This window comes from Anolis carolinensis, chromosome 4 (assembly GCF_035594765.1).
Source record: "Anolis carolinensis isolate JA03-04 chromosome 4, rAnoCar3.1.pri, whole genome shotgun sequence".
NCBI lineage: Eukaryota > Metazoa > Chordata > Lepidosauria > Squamata > Dactyloidae > Anolis > Anolis carolinensis.
In genome coordinates, this window is record NC_085844.1 from 9,949,162 (window position 1) to 9,965,931 (window position 16,770).

The 16,770-nt window shown below is 37.6% G+C and overlaps 1 protein-coding gene across 1 annotated transcript; it reads left to right on the forward strand.

Annotated features, from left to right (window-relative positions):
• The first annotated feature begins 721 nt into the window (after positions 1 to 721).
• Positions 722 to 10,619, forward strand: LOC134298766 (uncharacterized). The gene is made up of 2 exons (XM_062979978.1): positions 722 to 1,005; positions 8,904 to 10,619. The coding sequence occupies exons 1-2, from the start codon at positions 925 to 927 to the stop codon at positions 9,891 to 9,893; spliced, it is 1,071 nt and encodes a 356-aa protein (XP_062836048.1). The 5' UTR covers positions 722 to 924; the 3' UTR covers positions 9,894 to 10,619.
• Positions 10,620 to 16,770: the final 6,151 nt, after the last annotated feature.

Below are 16,770 nucleotides of genomic sequence, written 5' to 3' on the forward strand. Positions count from 1 at the left end.
GGGGGGCGGGTTGCTTATGATGTTCACTGTTTTTTCACTTTCATGGGGGTCTATAACTTGGAAAAATGTGGATGGAAGGCTTTATTATATAGAATTAATATTATTATATTAATATTATATATAATATTATTATATAGAATTTATTTTAATAAAATAAAAATGGTGAGAAGCATAGGACAGCTTGGCTTCATCAGTTGCATTTCTTTATCAGTTTGCAATTTGTTGGACATATTGTTTGCATAAAATTGCATGCATATTTTTGAAGGCATTTCTCTGAATAGATATATTCTTCTAAGTATTTCTCCTACTGCAGACTCTCTGAGAAATGCCTTCAAAAGTCATACATTTGGAGGAATGTGTAGAAAGCTGCACGGATTAGGAAACCTATAACCATGCAGTCATTAGGAAAATACAAATGTCCATACAATGCATACAAAATACATGAAGTGAGGAAAAGTAGTTGTGTGCATTCAAGAGCTAGGAAGCAGTTAAAATTAGAAATCACCTTTGCATCCTACCCAGTTCCAGAATACAGTAGCATGCAATTTATGATTAAGGGAGTGGTGATGGTGTAATACAGTCTGGCTATTTTTAAAGAAAGCTTCTTCTGTGAACCGTTATGCAATAATATAAAGATGGTTACTAACTCACAAAGCCACCTTACTACTGCGTTGTAATAAACCAGACACTAAAAAAAGAGGAATGGTAATTTAAGGAAACACAAAGAAGTGTCCCTTTTATTGTGCCATCTTGACTTTTGGAACCCATGCTGGGCCAATTTCCTTAAGTGCCTCTATAAAAGTCGACCCTAATCCCCCATGACATATCTTTAAAGCATCTTCCTTTAAGTCCTTGCTTATCCCATTTGCCGAGCTCTCTGCAGTCTGGGATCACATCACAAGGACAGCATTGGCAGCACTTGGCATGAAGCAGTCGTGTCATTGGCAAGAACCGCGAGTGGGAATGATAACGCAGAGAGTGAAACAAGACCTACCTGGACGACTTGTAAGTATACTGAAAGGCAAGGTTCTCTATAGCTAGAGATAGATCTTGCGCGGGAACTTTTCACTTTGTTTCACTCAAATGTATATAGCTCTGTTCCAACTTCAACCTTCAGATCAAGTTCCACTCTATTTAAGGGGACCATAAGGATTTGTTTTCTGCTGCTATTTGCACCAGAAACTACACCAAAGAGAGGGGGGAAAGAACGGAGGCAGCCAGAATATTTCTAGACTTTATCATTTCATACTTTAGGTTAGAAGGTTATATAATCCCAATATTTTTCCATTTTTTCTTTTACAAAACTCTCTAGCCTTAGAAAATGACCTTGTCGTGTTTGTTTTCTAAGAGCCAGGGAGCCTTTGCTGTGAAATAACAATTTAATCCATAACGCTCCCTCTTTTGAATAATTTCTTTGCATTGAAGTTGTCATTCTTTTTTTCTTTTCTTTTTTTGCTTTCTCATGTGTTTTTGAGTATGCAATTATCAGTTGTGCAAATTGTATGGTTCTATGATACACCCTTTTCATTACATTTGCTCAGTAATATTATCAGGAGCATTATCATATTAGAATCATAGAATCATAGAGTTGGAAAAGACCTCATAGGCCACCCAGTCCAACCCCCTGCCAAGAAGCAGCAAAATTGCATTCAAAGCACCCCCGACAGATGGCCATCCAGCCTCTGTTTGAAAGCCTCCAAAGAAGGAGCCTCCACCACACTCTGGGGCAGAGAGTTCCACTGATGAACAGCTTCCACAGCTAGGAAGTTCTTCCTCATTTTCAGGTGAAATCTCTTTTCCTGTAGTTAATACTAATAAAGCTTTACATGTGTAGTTCAGTGTGGGAATGAAAAGGATGTTCAAAAGTATTTGAGGAATTATTGGAAAACATGATTTTTGAGTATCAAGAAACTCTGATGAGGAAATTCTGGACCAATGAGAATTTTTTGCAAGTTAAGATTTATCTGTGCATAAATTTCATGAGATCACTTTGAGCAGAAAACAGTATTTTCAGTATAGGATGTAGAGTTTCCTGTGCATAAATACAGTAGAGTCTCACTTATCCAACATAAACGGGCTGGCAGAATGTTGGATAAGCGAATAAGTTGGATAATAAGGAGGGATTAAGGAAAAGCCTATTAAACATCAAATTAGGTTATGATTTTACAAATTAAGCACCAAAACATCATATTATACAACAAATTTGACAGAAAAAGTAATTCAATGTGCAGTAATGCTATGTAGTAATTACTGTATTTACAAATTTAGCACCAAAATATCATGATATATTGAAAACATTGACTACAAAAATGTGTTGGATAATCCAGAACGTTGGATAAGTGAGACTCTACTGTAACACAATTTTTCTATGGGAAAGCAAGATTACAAGTTAGCCAACAAATAATTATGGAAACCCAGACACATCTTCCCATTAGATCAGAACTGTTGGACCAATGTAAACTTGGTTCCATTGCAAACAAGACCTGATTTTGGAAAAAAGAAAAACGTGTGAGATAATGCAGAAGCCTCATGCTTATAACCCCAGGTGTCTGCTGAAAGAGCTTTTAGTATTACTAGGCATGTGGATCAGGGCTTCATAGTACTGCCATAATGCCATTAGTTGAAGAAATGACTCGTGATTGAACATCTTCTTTAAATGATTTGTTATATTCTCTTGCCCCACGTGCAGCTTAATCTTAAGCAGGTTTGTTCTATATTCTCAAGTACGTTTGCATACATGTGCAGCTTTATTACAGATCACTGCTGTCTCAGCCACTCTTCTGTTCCTAGTGTTTCACAGAATGTAGCTTAAATGCCTTTTTGGTTTCTTGCCAACAGTATCTCACATAGTGCATTTGTTTGCTTTGTTTCATCTCTCCATTCTAATATTGACATTTCAGACTCCTACGTATATTTGTCCAGTAATGGTGCTACAACTCACACTCGACAGGAGGTTGCTCCTAAATAAGGCAGCTCAACATTCAATTGCCTCTCTCTCTCTGACCGTTATTGCATACCTGTCTGTGTGGCACCATCACATCATGGATTTCCCCTTCAACTGTATTGTTAGTGTTAAGAGAGAAAATCACATATTGTGATAATGTTATGACTTGAGTAAGCATCAGGGCCAGCCCTATTCATTAGCCAGGACAGTAACCCTTAATGACCTGATGGCAAGAAAATGTAGTCGTTATTACTGATTTTTACTATGAGGAGCTCCCGGTGGCACAATGGGATAAACACTTGTGCCAGCAGGACTGGTGACCGAATGGTCGGTGGTTCGAATCCAGTGAGAGGGGTGAGCTCCCATATGTCAGCTCCAGCTTCCCATGTGGGGACATGAGAGAAGCCTTTCACAGAATGATAAAACATCCGTGCGTCCCCTTGCAGACGACCAATTCTCTCACACCAGAAGCAACTTGCAGTTTCTCAAGTCGCTCCTGACACGAAAAAAACCTACTAGATGTAAATGGGGGCACTGGGTTTTGTATTTCATATGTCAACAAATAACTTAAAACTTGACTTGGAGGAGGGGGCATTAGGGGTGTAATGCTAGGGGTTCTCCAAGGAAGCAACATGTGATTTTAGATATTTTCTTCTCACTGCAAGAAAGCCTTTGAAAATTGTCATGTTCAAAGAGTATTCATAATTCAGGATTTACTCTGCACAATATTCACACGTGTTGTTTAATGGTGTACTTGGGGTGGTCTGATTTTTAGGCCACCTTTATGGCTTGTTTGCTTAATTGTTTATCATGTGATAAGTTGAGCTAAGACCTAATCATCTGTTCACAATCCTCTCATAGAATCTTATAGTGGTGACTGGTGGCTTTGACATCAGTCATGATGTGAACCCATTCCAGGTTTCCTGCCTTTAAAGGAACTGTCCACCGTGCTGAATCTATTTAAGGAAATGATTCCGCAGGTTGAAGAGCTCCTTTGAAGTTTGGAGTGGATTTATTATCCCATTGACATGGGAACTGACATGGGGACATGGGAACTACCAGCTATAGCTGGTAGGGTTCACCAGTTTTATCCTTATTTTTTCTTATCAACTATGAGATGACAACAGTTACAGTAGTCACTCCCATCATAGAATACACACATTACTTTTCTAATCAAAATATAGAAATAAAATAGGACCAGTAATTCAGGACCATAAAGAGAATGGATCATAGGATTGTTATGTGTTTTCCAGGCTATATGGCCATGTTCTGGAAGCATTCTCTCCTGACATTTCACCCACATCTATGGCAGGCATCCTCACAACCTCTGAGGATGCCTGACATAGGTGTGGGTGAAACGTCAGGAGAGAATGCTTCTGGAACATGGCCATATGGCCCGGAAAACACACAACAACCCTGTGATTCCGGCCATGAAAGCCTTCAAAAACACAGAGAATGGATCATATTTCACAGCAAGCACAAGGAATTAATACAAGAACAACAGCCTGAAATCAACTCACCAGCTTTTGATCAGGTCTATTTCAAAGAGCCATTTTTCAGTGACATGACAAAAGGAGTATCCAATATTGATGAGATATGATAGGATTCCCCAGATAACTTATCAGAAATCTGGACAGATTTCTGCTCCAAAAATAAGTGAATCCAGAGCTGCTTTTTGGTTTGAGAGGATATAGAAAAATATGTTGGAGAAGGTATTTATTCAGGTATATAGAGCTAGATCTTTCTAGAAGTTTCTACACTCTTATTAACAGTAACCTATGATATGGAAGCTTATACTAACAGGTTAAGAGTGAGCCATTTTCTGAGACTCATCCACTGAGGTTTATAGCTAAAGGCCAATTAAGTTATATTGGATTAGACTTAAATTCAACATGGTGGCATCTGAATTATGTAATTCCTGTTCTAGGGGAGTTAGATTAGCCTCCTTATAGCTCAGTTGTCAGTGAGTAGGAAAGGCTTTTTAGTTCTAGTTGGTGCTAGATATTTATTTTTAACAAAAGACTGATAGCTCAGTTTATTCTCTATTGGAAGCTTTAATGAATGCTCATGGGGTAGAAAAACAATAAATAAATGTATTCAGTGGTCTGTTTTTCATCCTTTTTATATTTTAAATTATTTTCAAATAAGTTTTATATATGCCCTTATGGTCATTATAACTGAATAATAATAATAATAATAATAATAATAATAATAATAATAATAATAATAATAATAATAAAACTTTATTTATATACCGCCCTATCTCCCGGATGGGACTCAGGGCGGTTTACAGTCATAAAAGCAACACAAACATTACATAACAACATAATACACATTATTAAACAAAGTAAAATAATACAATTATAACAATAAATCACACTTACATGACCAGATCAAGGGGATGGGAACCATAAAGGGAAATCTTATGCAATATATTCAGGCTCAGAAATCGGCGGTAGTCCAATATAATTACTCAAAAACCTGCCGACACCACCAGGTCTTCAATGTTTGATGATGATGACAATGATGATGATGATACCATCATCAATGAAAACCAGTAAGACCACCAAAAACCCTGGGACGTGCCAAAGGAGTACAATATAAAATACATGTGTGAACACAATACACACAGAGGAAATTAAGGAATAATTAAAATATAAAATTATGTAACACAATTGTAAATCAAATTATCCAGAAAAAAAAATACAAAAATGCAACATAATATAAAACAAGTTGACCAATCTATGTAGTCAAAATGTAGTTGATTATAAAAACAATATCAAACTAAAATTCCCTTTGGAAAGTAAGAAAGTTTTAGATTGTGATTTTAAAATTGCAAGAGTGTGGAGCAGCAAGGGAAAAAGAGCTGTGTCATTAACTTGAAAGCACTCAAATAACATTCAGGGCATAGTTAATACAAACACAGAATAAAGGAGCTGGAACTGGTTATATCAAGTGTTAATACCTGATTTGCTACTCTGTGTTGTATAGAGACTTGAACCAAAATCACCAAGCTCCAACTCCTGCATTGCATTTGCTATACCTACTTGTTATACCTACTGGGTTATTCCAGATCTACAAGGAAGAAATTGTGATCCCTGGCACATAATCTTTTCTTTTGTGTAATCATTCACCTTTTCCTATAAAAATGACATGCTGTTATGAAAGAGCACCGCTCAATAGAATGATACAAAAAGGGATTTAACATAAGCTTTTGCTTCTCGTGTGTCTTCAAGTCATTTCTGACTTATGGCGACCATGAGGTGAACCTATGAATTCTCACTCAAATGTTTAGCTGTAGGAAGGCTTATGAAAAGCTAGAGGCCTTCTCTCCTGAGATAGACATATCTATTTAGGCATGGACAACTCAGAGGGTCACAAAATAATATCTAAAGTTAGATTGCTTAGACTTTATATTAGTATTTTTAAAATGAATGGCGTCAAAATCACTTAGCACTGAAACAAAGCTAATTTTAGATTCTTAAATGTGGATACCATTGCATAATTTGAGATATCTCTTCTTGGGAACCTTGATCTTAACCAATTTAAGTGCTGAAGCTCAAAGGTGTATGACATGGTCAAGGACATGTAGGGATTAAATTTCGATACTTGGCACTCCCAACTGAGTTAATTCTTCTCTTGCCTTAACCTCAGTTAGGTATCCTTTTCAGTGGGTGAATTATAGCTAGATTAAGGCTATTAAGAAATCAATTGCCTCATTATGTAACTGTTACGTAAAGAGCATAGGTGATTTGTAGAAAGAAGAGCTGCATTCAGGTGTTATGTAATCAAATTTAGATAGATATGCAAGCAGGGAAATGTGCTACTTTCCACCTGCCCTGACATTGCTTTCAGCATAAGGACAGTGACATTAAGCGAACCTCTTTTTGTGGATGGAGACCCTCAATATTTAGAAGACATCTTCCTCTTCAGACCATCACTGTCCATAGATACAGAATGATGATGGAAAAGAAGGAGCTGGATGCTTACCCTTTTCAATGTTTATATAATCTGGAATAGATAATATGTAAGGCTATAGTATCTAAAACAATCTGTTGGTTCAAGTCATTGGCTTTTTGACTGGAACTCAACGGGAGTCTAGAAGCACATATGTCTTGCAGCAGAGTCTGAATTGTCACTGAATAAAGGCCTACAAAAGAAGGCAGCCTTTACATACTGCCAAGGATCAATATATAATGTCCCTCATACAAGAGTTCTGTTGTATGTGCTGAGTATTTCTCCACCATCTCTCTTCCTTGGTTTATTGGACAACTACGGACAGAGGTGGGGTGGGGTGGGGTCAGAATGGAGTTCAGTGACAAGTTGAATATAATCACTGTATTTAAAGAGACTATAAGAGAACATGTGCCATTGAGGGGTAGAGAGAAATCTTATGCTTAAGGTTTGGCAAACATTAAGCTAATTAGTGCAAAGCTATAGGAAGATTACATTGACACATCACTGGGATTTCTCTGGTGTGATTCTTTTATGTTTCAAGTTTAAAGTCAATAATAATCTAGCAAAGAGTGGATGATAGCAACTACCATTCCATAACATATCAGAGAAATAGCAAAAACAACAACACCCCCTCCCATTCAGCACTTTAATTATCACACTGTTTATTGTTAGGATGGCTTTGCCTCTAGACATCTAGGCTCTTAAACAAGTTCTCATTGTTTTCATTGTTGTCATTTGCTGTCAAGTCAACTTCATTTATGACCATCGTATGGATAATAGACCTCCAAGAGTCTAATAAGATTGCTTGTTTCAACCAGTCATCAACAGTTTTGTCAGGTTTTCGGAAAATCATGACCATGGCTTCCTTGAAAGTTATTTCCCTTGTCAACGTTTTTCCTCTTTTCTTGCTATCTACTTTGCCAAGCTTAATTCCCACCCCCCCCCCCCCCCATGATATTTATTTTTCCATGATATGTCCAAAGTATGATAGCCTTAATCTAGTCATCTTGGAAATAACATTTCAGTGGTGGTAGGACTCCGTGTGAGGTTATAAAGATGGTAGAGTCTCCCACAGCAGATATAGTTTTCGTGAAGAGCCAGATAAAATTTGCCAAATGGTTACTTCACAAAAGTAGTAGGGATGTATGTGAGAATGATGAAGAATCCTTCAGAGATAACAATTGTTATCCCTGAAGCACTTTATCTAACTCTTGTTAGAACGGCATAGAAGGCAGCAATGTTAACTCTTTTTACCTTGAAAACTCTGTGATGAGACAGAGTAGTACTGTCAAGGAAATATTGATGAACTTAGTAGGACTGATATAATTTAATTATTAAAGTGTTGTTATGGATTAACATGACCATCTTATAGGATTAAGTATATGTTTCACTGGAAGTGGAACGAATATTTGAGAATACTTGAGAAATGATTAAAAACACACTTTTCAATTGTTAGGAAACCCCAAGGAAGAGATTCATGGACTGATGAGATACTTTGCAGTTTGGGATTTATTCTGTGCAAAATTTGCATGTAGTTGTGCAGAAAATAACAAAATAGGTAACATCATTTTCTGTCCAAGAAATAATCTCTATGCAGGAATATTATTTTTGTGCAAAAATGCTGTTTTTAAGCAAAAATGTATGAATTTTGTACAAAATAAGTCCTGAATTGTGAATTTTTATACAGTGGGGAGAACACTGCTAGAATTATTCATTGATTCTTTCAAGAAGAAATTTAGCGAGTGAAGACATAACTATGTATCTCAGAAAATTCTGTATATGTCAATCTTCTAGGCTTGTCCTGGATATTTTCTTAGTGAATCAAAGCTTTCATGAGAGTTTACACTTTTCTTCTTTTTCCAAACTGAGTTGGGAGCTGATATTTCTGTTTATTTTCTGAATTAATGACTTTACTAACATGGAAGAATTCCTTGTATGAAAAATGTGTATTAGGACTTATTCATGGTACAAAATGACCTCTAATTTTTTGTTATATTTTCAGAGTTCTGGAAGAGGAGAGGAAGGAATGTCAAAGTTCAATTGCACTGTCAGTGACATTACTGTAATGAATCTGCAACCTCAGAAACCCATCCTAATACTACCAGGAGGAGAAAAAAAGGAGAATAATCTCAGGCCTCCCAATTTCCACCGCTCTGCTCCCAATCTTTCAGATACAAAGCTAACAAATGAGGAGATGAAAGTACCCAAAGAAGGGGGTAAATCTTTCAAATTTTATGCAACAGAGGCTCAAAGCATGGATAATCTTGCACTGAGGAGACCGATGAAATTGACTCCTCTTGAGATCCCCTTGGAGGTGAAAGAAGCTCAGCTGAAGAAGATCATGAGCCTTCAAAGGGATGCTCAACTGGCAGCTTTTAAACTAGCTAGTGTTGGCTCTTTTAATAACGAGCCTCATATTAAACGGGTTAAAAATGTGACACTGGCAGAGGTGGAAAATCTTCACAAGGCCAAGTCAGTTGAGAAGTCCAATTTAGAGAATCAAGAAGATATTCATTTATCAGCTGGTTCTAAGCCCTTGTGTGAGATTCAGATTATTGTGCCCACAGAGGGAAATAGCAAGATAGCGAAAAATTCTCCCATGCCATGTCGTAAACCGCTAACCCGCCAGTATGTGTTTGAGAACCTTGAAACCTCTGATCCCCAAGATGATGCAAAGATTCCAGACAATCCTTCCCAGGGATCTGGAAGACACCGTTTCAAACTGAAACAGATGAAAGAGCCACAAGAGCACTCAGGAAAAAACAAGCCCCTGAAGGCCATAGGAACGAACCAGGAGGATGTAAAGTTGAAAACAACATGCCAGCGAGCTCATAAGACTCTCAGTGATGCAACCAAGTTAATTGACTCTGTAGCCAAAAAGCACAGAAGCCAAAGTAGCGAGCAAGAGGAGACAGAAGAAGATCTCCTCATGGGTAGGCAATCCTCACGAAGAATGGCTCTTGGGGACATTATCTTGGTTGATGATGAGTGAAACTGGACCCTAGCTCTTATCCTTTCAGGCTTGAGTCCAGAATATTGGTGGTTTCTGCATTGTCATATCCATGAAGGAAAATGACATCTCATTTCTCTCAACGAATCTACAGGTAGTTTCATAGATATATATTTATATCTATAGAACAGAATAGACTGTCTTTGGGAATGGTGGACTCTCCTTCCTTGGAGGTCTTTAACAGAAGTTTGATGACCATCTCCCAGGAGCACTTTAGGTGTGTGCAGTCCCTTCTGATTTTTGCATTTCCTTCTGATTCTAGGATCTCCCTCTCTTTCTCTCACCCCAGTCCTCATCCAGGAACTGAAAGTCTCTGAGGAAGTTCTTATCTATAATCCATCAGTGGGAAGAATGCATGTGCTCTAATTGGGGGTACTCTTCCCTTGCATTTTCCATTGACTTCAATGCTGGCTTCACAATAGCACCAAGTTAAAACTTGGTCCTTTATATTTAACTCTTTACCAAAGTTTTTGTGGCTTAGAGAACATGGATAGACCAGTTGGTTTGAAGTATACTGTATTGTGCTATAGTTTAAATTGTTACATGCTTTTTAATTGTTTGCGATTGCTCTCTTTTCTGTACACTGCCTTGAGATATTTTGATATATAGATATTTTGATGGGAGATACATATTTTAAGAAATAAACAAGCATGCTGCTAACAGCTTTATTATGCCTGACGAATGTGCAATAAATATCACTTGACCACACCAATCTGGTTCTTCTAAGTTCGTGAGTGACCTTCAAAAAAATTTCCTTTTCCTTTCTTTAAATTGTTGTTTGAGGCAGTTGAATTTGTAGTTGATCTATAGAAAGATTATGTCAGTAAGATGGTTCACTGGACTACAGAAGCTGGCCTGGTCAAGAGATTCCAGGTCAAGAGATTTCAGAACCAAAACTAGAGACTGATGATGTCATTAGGCTTAATACATTAAGCATCAAGCATTAAAATAAAATAATAAAAAAACAACACCAAGGCCACTCGGATATGTTTGCTGGCTATATAATGACTGCATTCAGATCAGGTTTGTGGAGTAGCAGCATCACATGCAGCAGTGTTGCACATGAAAGTACATAGGGCACAATTGTGCATATGATTGTGCGTTAGTGTACATATTTGGTGCTTTGGTTTAATTGAACAACACCTTCATTTAATGTGAAAGTTGTAAAGCACAATTGAACACATTAGTGTTATGCAGGATTTCAATTGATATCTAAAGCTATGGATTCATCTCTCAGCTGAGGGGAGTCCCCATGACTCTTAGCTGGATTTGCAGCAGAAGTGCTTCATTCAGTCATTATGCAGATCAAGGTAGAAAGGGATTTACTTTGTAGCTTTCTGGGAGTTCTGGAATGTTCCTGGAATTTTGGAGGTGAGGGCAGCTGGATCAAATTGGTTCTGGCCTGATCCACAATCTATATGTTCAATGGACCCACTGCTGCATTGCCAGACAAAATAAGCTCCCTGGCAGATGTTATTTCTGGTGAGGTTGCACCAGGATGCCAACCATGTGATTAGGAAAGGCAATGTCACCAGCAAAGACTCTGGTTGGTAACACAGTGGTGGTGGCAATGGCTCCAATGCATCTTTGGCTTTTCTTAGGGCTCCAAGACACTCTTAAGCTGCATTGAGACAGTTTAGAGGAGTTCTGTTGATGTGTGAGAGGCTAATTGAGACATATACCTTTTCCCCGTCTCAATTCCTCTCCTTCCGAAGATCTGGCGATCTGTCCAGTCTCACGGAAATAATAAAACTCTCATCAGCCAGATGTCAGCTGAAGTTGTGGTTCAGAGCTTTATTAATGTTATTTACAACTATGTACAAATGTGCAGCTAACATACATGTCTCTTCTCCGGCAGAATTAATGGCTTATCAGTGACTTATGTCTGCTATGTAAAACGGAAGCTGCATTCCTGTCACTCTATGCAGTAAATCTAACTCTATGCAATTAACCATTCCTCTGCTGGAATGCTTACTGAAGCACTCACATATTCACTTTAACAATGAGTGAACACGCTACAATAACCATTACTTTGACATATTCATAGGGTAAATGTAAACACAGCCTAAGGAAAAGAAAAAGAAAAAAAATCAGAATTTTGGAAATAAAGTTTCTCAAGCTTTTTACAAAACAAAAACAAATCTTATCCAATTTTTTCCAAGCACTGCTTTTAACAAAACATCAAAGCAAGGGAAATTTCAGTCAGTCAGCCAGTAGCCTTTATTTCGGTCAACAAACCATTGGCTAGAACAAGTTACAGTACAATGATGGAATACAACATTTGAGTAATTTATGACATTGCATTTGGCTTATGGTTAATAACAAGTATGTCCAATCTCTATTGGTTATTTGGCTATCTTTATAATCTAAAACAAAAACTGATTACAGATTAGTAAACCGTCCCCTAGATATACTTTGTTATACTCTCAACACTTACAGGTTTTTCATGAAGCACTTACGGCTTTTTGCCGCTGAAAAGAGAAATTTAGCCACCTGCTCCGTTACCCTTTTGTCAAGATCAGACAGTAAATAACTGCGGTACCAATTTAGGGTTCTTCCGGCCATTTAGAGAGTAGAGGGGATATTAACCTTAATCTATCATCTTTGTAAATTGTACAAATAAAAAGTACATGTATTACAGTTTCGACATTATCCTCCCCACAAGGGCATGCTCTATGTTCGTATTCAGTGCCTTTGTATCTACGCTCTAGTATGGCTGATTTGAGTGCATTAAATCAAACAAGGGAAATTTCAAGGAACCATTCCCATTAACTAGTGGCTCATCACAAGCCACATTTCTTTTCTTTTCACGCCTGGTTTATATAACACTCCTTCATTCTCCAAATAATCACCAGACTCAGTATCATCATGATACGAATTGAACATCTCCTTGAAAAAGAAATGAGTGTGGAGTTACATTCCTAGAGAATGCACAATTATGATTTCCAACAGCCAATGGCTAAACCATATATGGATACACTAGAAGCAAACAGCCACACACATTGGCAAATGACATTCATATCTTGCACTATGATGGTATTTAGTTGAGGAGTTGCATAAAGCACAAGAGACATCACTCAGCTGGTTCTTGTTTACAATATACAGTACCAATAGCGGAATAGCATTGTTTCTTTCCTCTTTCCGCCTCCTTTTTCTCCGGTCAATAAATTGTATTTTTACTGTATTCTTATGATCATTGAAGAATCAGCAAGTAAATTGTTCTGTGAACAACAACCAAAGAGAGACACTTGTGCATATAAACCAGAGTGATGCACTCATATGTTACTAATAGGATTCTTATCAAAAGTTGTGGTGGGAAAGCAATGCAAGTTAAAAATGAAATGAAACCGAAATGTTTAAAATGACACAGTTTTCCATGTAATAACTCATGTAAGGCAATAGGCATTTGAAATTAAATTGCTCTCAGACAAGCAAATAGAATCATGGGTAAACCAACACAAAAAGTGAAAGGAGAAAAAGAAAACAGATTTGTATATCTTCTGAATCAGATGTTTTCATTTAATGAGATGCTTCCTTGCCTAAACTGAATGAAATCGCTTTTGACTAGAAACAGCATAGCCACAACTCCACAGCAACTGCATTGTAAAGCTTGCTAAAAATAACACCAAGGAACAGCCAACAACGTGCTAACAAGGTTAGAAAGGGGGCAGCTGATCTCCATTACTCATTTTGCTTGTTGAAAGAAAAAAACCCCAAACCAATTCTTCTTTAGAACAATGGTGTGCATTTTTTATCTGTTATTCTTTTCATAGAGAGATGAAACATGTCATGTGCTAGATGTACCACCAAAAGAAACTAGAAATGGCTTCACTTCCACCACCATTAGTTTTTTCTAAGTTCTTTTCCTTCCTATATACTGATATTAGTCATGGTTAGAGAAATGTGCTCCAGCTTGCTATTTTAGCCAACAAAGGATGCTGAATATTTGAGATGTGCAAATAATGCTTGATGAATCAATGGTCCCATTTCACATTTAATGAATATATTTTTTGCTTGAAGGCTCAAAACAATTCTAAGGGTGCTTTGTAGACAATTAACATAAATATACTTAGCTAAGTAACCTCTCCTGGCCCAGTTCTTCTCTCCATAAACCTAACAGAAATATCATTCACCTATTCTCTCATCTCCAATAAGGTAAATTGAGGGGGGAGGAGAGTTACAATTATGGTAATACAGTAAGATTTCCATACTTACAGGGGATACATTCCTTGATGAACTGTGATTTTCTGAAATGGCGGACATAACCAAAAGGCATTAACTTACCTGAATTCCATTCCAAGTATGCTATAGAGTTGCCCTGGAGGAGCGAGATTCCTAGAGAAGTATCCTTCCTAGGAATTTGCTAAATACTCCAGCAAAGAAAAAGCAAGGATATTTCAACACACTTTATCATTTTATATTTAGTAATACATGCTGGGATGGAGAAGAAGAATAGGACATGGAGCAATTGATTCAAATTGCAGGAAAAAAGATTCCACCTAAACATTAGGAAGAACTTCTGGACAGCAAGAGCTGTTCTGCATTGGAAAATGCTGCCTTGGATCATGGCGGAGGCTCCTTTTTTGGAGGCTTCTAAACATAGGCTGGATGGCTATCTGCCAAAGGTGTTCCGGCATGACAAAATGGGATTGGGTGGCCCTGGAGGTCTCTTCTCCCTCTTTGATTCAATGGTTCTTTGATTCTAAGGCTCAGTGGACTCAGAGATCAGTGGGTTAGGCTAAGAGTTTTTGAGTGGCCTAAAATTATTATTTTTATTATAATAGTCTGGTATCCCCATCCCTTCCTGACAATATTATGGCTTGAGTGGTGCCAGGTTAGTACATTCACATTCACTGAATAATGTATTCATGGCAATAGTGTAAACTGACACCTCATCACTTTTCTTCTTCCATGTGATTTTCCACATCTTTGCTTGATGACAAAGACAGTGCAGCTTGGAAAGCATGCATTATATACATTTTTGGTGTTTTGGCTGGCTGAAAAAGCTATTGAGCTTTTGTGAATTTTGTATTTTGTTGCATTTTGCAAAAAGGAAGTAGTTTCACTATGAAGTGCTGTTATGTTAGTTTACCACCAGATGGCAAAAGAGTGTCATAAAAAGAAAAACACCCTTTGGATCTTAGAAAGAGGGCGCCATTTCTCCAAGCTGAAATAATAATTCTCATACACACTGAACTCAGTGAAACTTGTGAAAACGTGAAGTGTTGTCTCCAGAATATCTGAAATACCTGAAATGTGCCTTTACCATAAATAGCCTTTTTCAGAAAAAGAAGTACTCACGTCATAAAATACTTTCTATTTTCTGGAGACTTTCCAGGAAATCAACTTCTGATTAAACTCTGTTTTTTTAGATAATTTTATGATTAATATGGGCATGGGAATAAACTGGAGAGAGTGAATTACAACTCTGACAAGTCAATCCCAAGACACATACAACATTATAAGCAGCAGTTTAAATCTGGCAAAATAAGACAATGTATGGAAGTGCTTTATTTTAGTTGCAGATCTTGAGAAGGAAGATGTGCAAAAATGATGTCACAGGGCTTGGGAGATCCAAACAGAAGTTTGCAATGAATAATGAAATTAATCAAAACAGTGTAGATCTGTGCCTCTCATCCCAACCCATCCTGCATGAGGATGGCATAAACCATGCAAGCAGTTTTGAGCTCATTAGTGGGAAAGATATAAATGTAAACAACATGTAATATATATTTTGCAGGGTTCTGCCAAGGGTCTAAATCAGGATTGTATAACGTGAATGAAGAGAGGGAAAGAATGGGCACATTAGGATATAAGAGATTACTAACGCAGTGTCCTACTCTTTTCCAATTCAAAAGTTCACAGGTTTTCTCAAATGTGGAATTTGTTTCCAAAACATACCATATAAAAAAGAAGAATGAAAAATGAGTTATGGATGGTCGCCCATTGTTAACTACGAGTAGAATATTATGAGCAGATGGATTTGGTACCTTTTGGAAACAAGCTTCACTTGCTATATTCCTTGTCTAGTATGGTGAGACATGGTGGACACTCCTTTTCCTGCATTTAAAATTATTCTTATCCTGCAGTAAGTACTTGAGCTCGAGATTTTTTTATCTTCTTCATTCAGGAAGTTGGACTATAGCAATGAATTCATGAAGTAACACATTCTGCACATCTATTCACTGGTTTACTGTAGTAGTAGCAGTAGTAGTAGTAGTAGTAGTAATTATTATTATTTATATTCCGCCCTGTCTCCCCAAGGGGACTCACAGTACACATACACGGCAAACATTCAATACCATTTGGAGAGGACAGGACAGGACAGGACAGGACAGGACAGGACAGAATAAGACAAACAGAAGGGGGTATGTAGTCTTGAAGTCCAGTTTTTTGGTACCTTGGAGCTTGATGTTGCACTCAGATTCAGTCACATGGGGTGCTGTTGCTTCATTCTCTATGATGAAGAGCCATCGAAACTTTCTCCTTCTACCTTCCTTTTGGTCATCACATTTCTGGTCTTGTTATTAATGGTGCCGTAAAATACCTCTCCCGCTAAATTAGAGGTACCTAATTTCTCTACTTACAGCTTATAAACTGTTTTCAAACTGCTTAGGTAAACAGTGAACTGGGCTTGAGGTCGAGCGCTCACCCCTGACCAGGTTTCGAACGGGCCACCTTTCGGTTGGTAGATCTTATTACTGCTGGTGATTTATCAGCTGTGCTACAACCCAGCCCTTATGATACTGTAATCTATCAGGTAATGGAACTTCAACTATATTCTCCATTGGAACATTCTTCTTTATGAAACATTATCCTTTCCCAAAGGTGGAAGTGGGTAGCTGGCAATAAAAAGGTA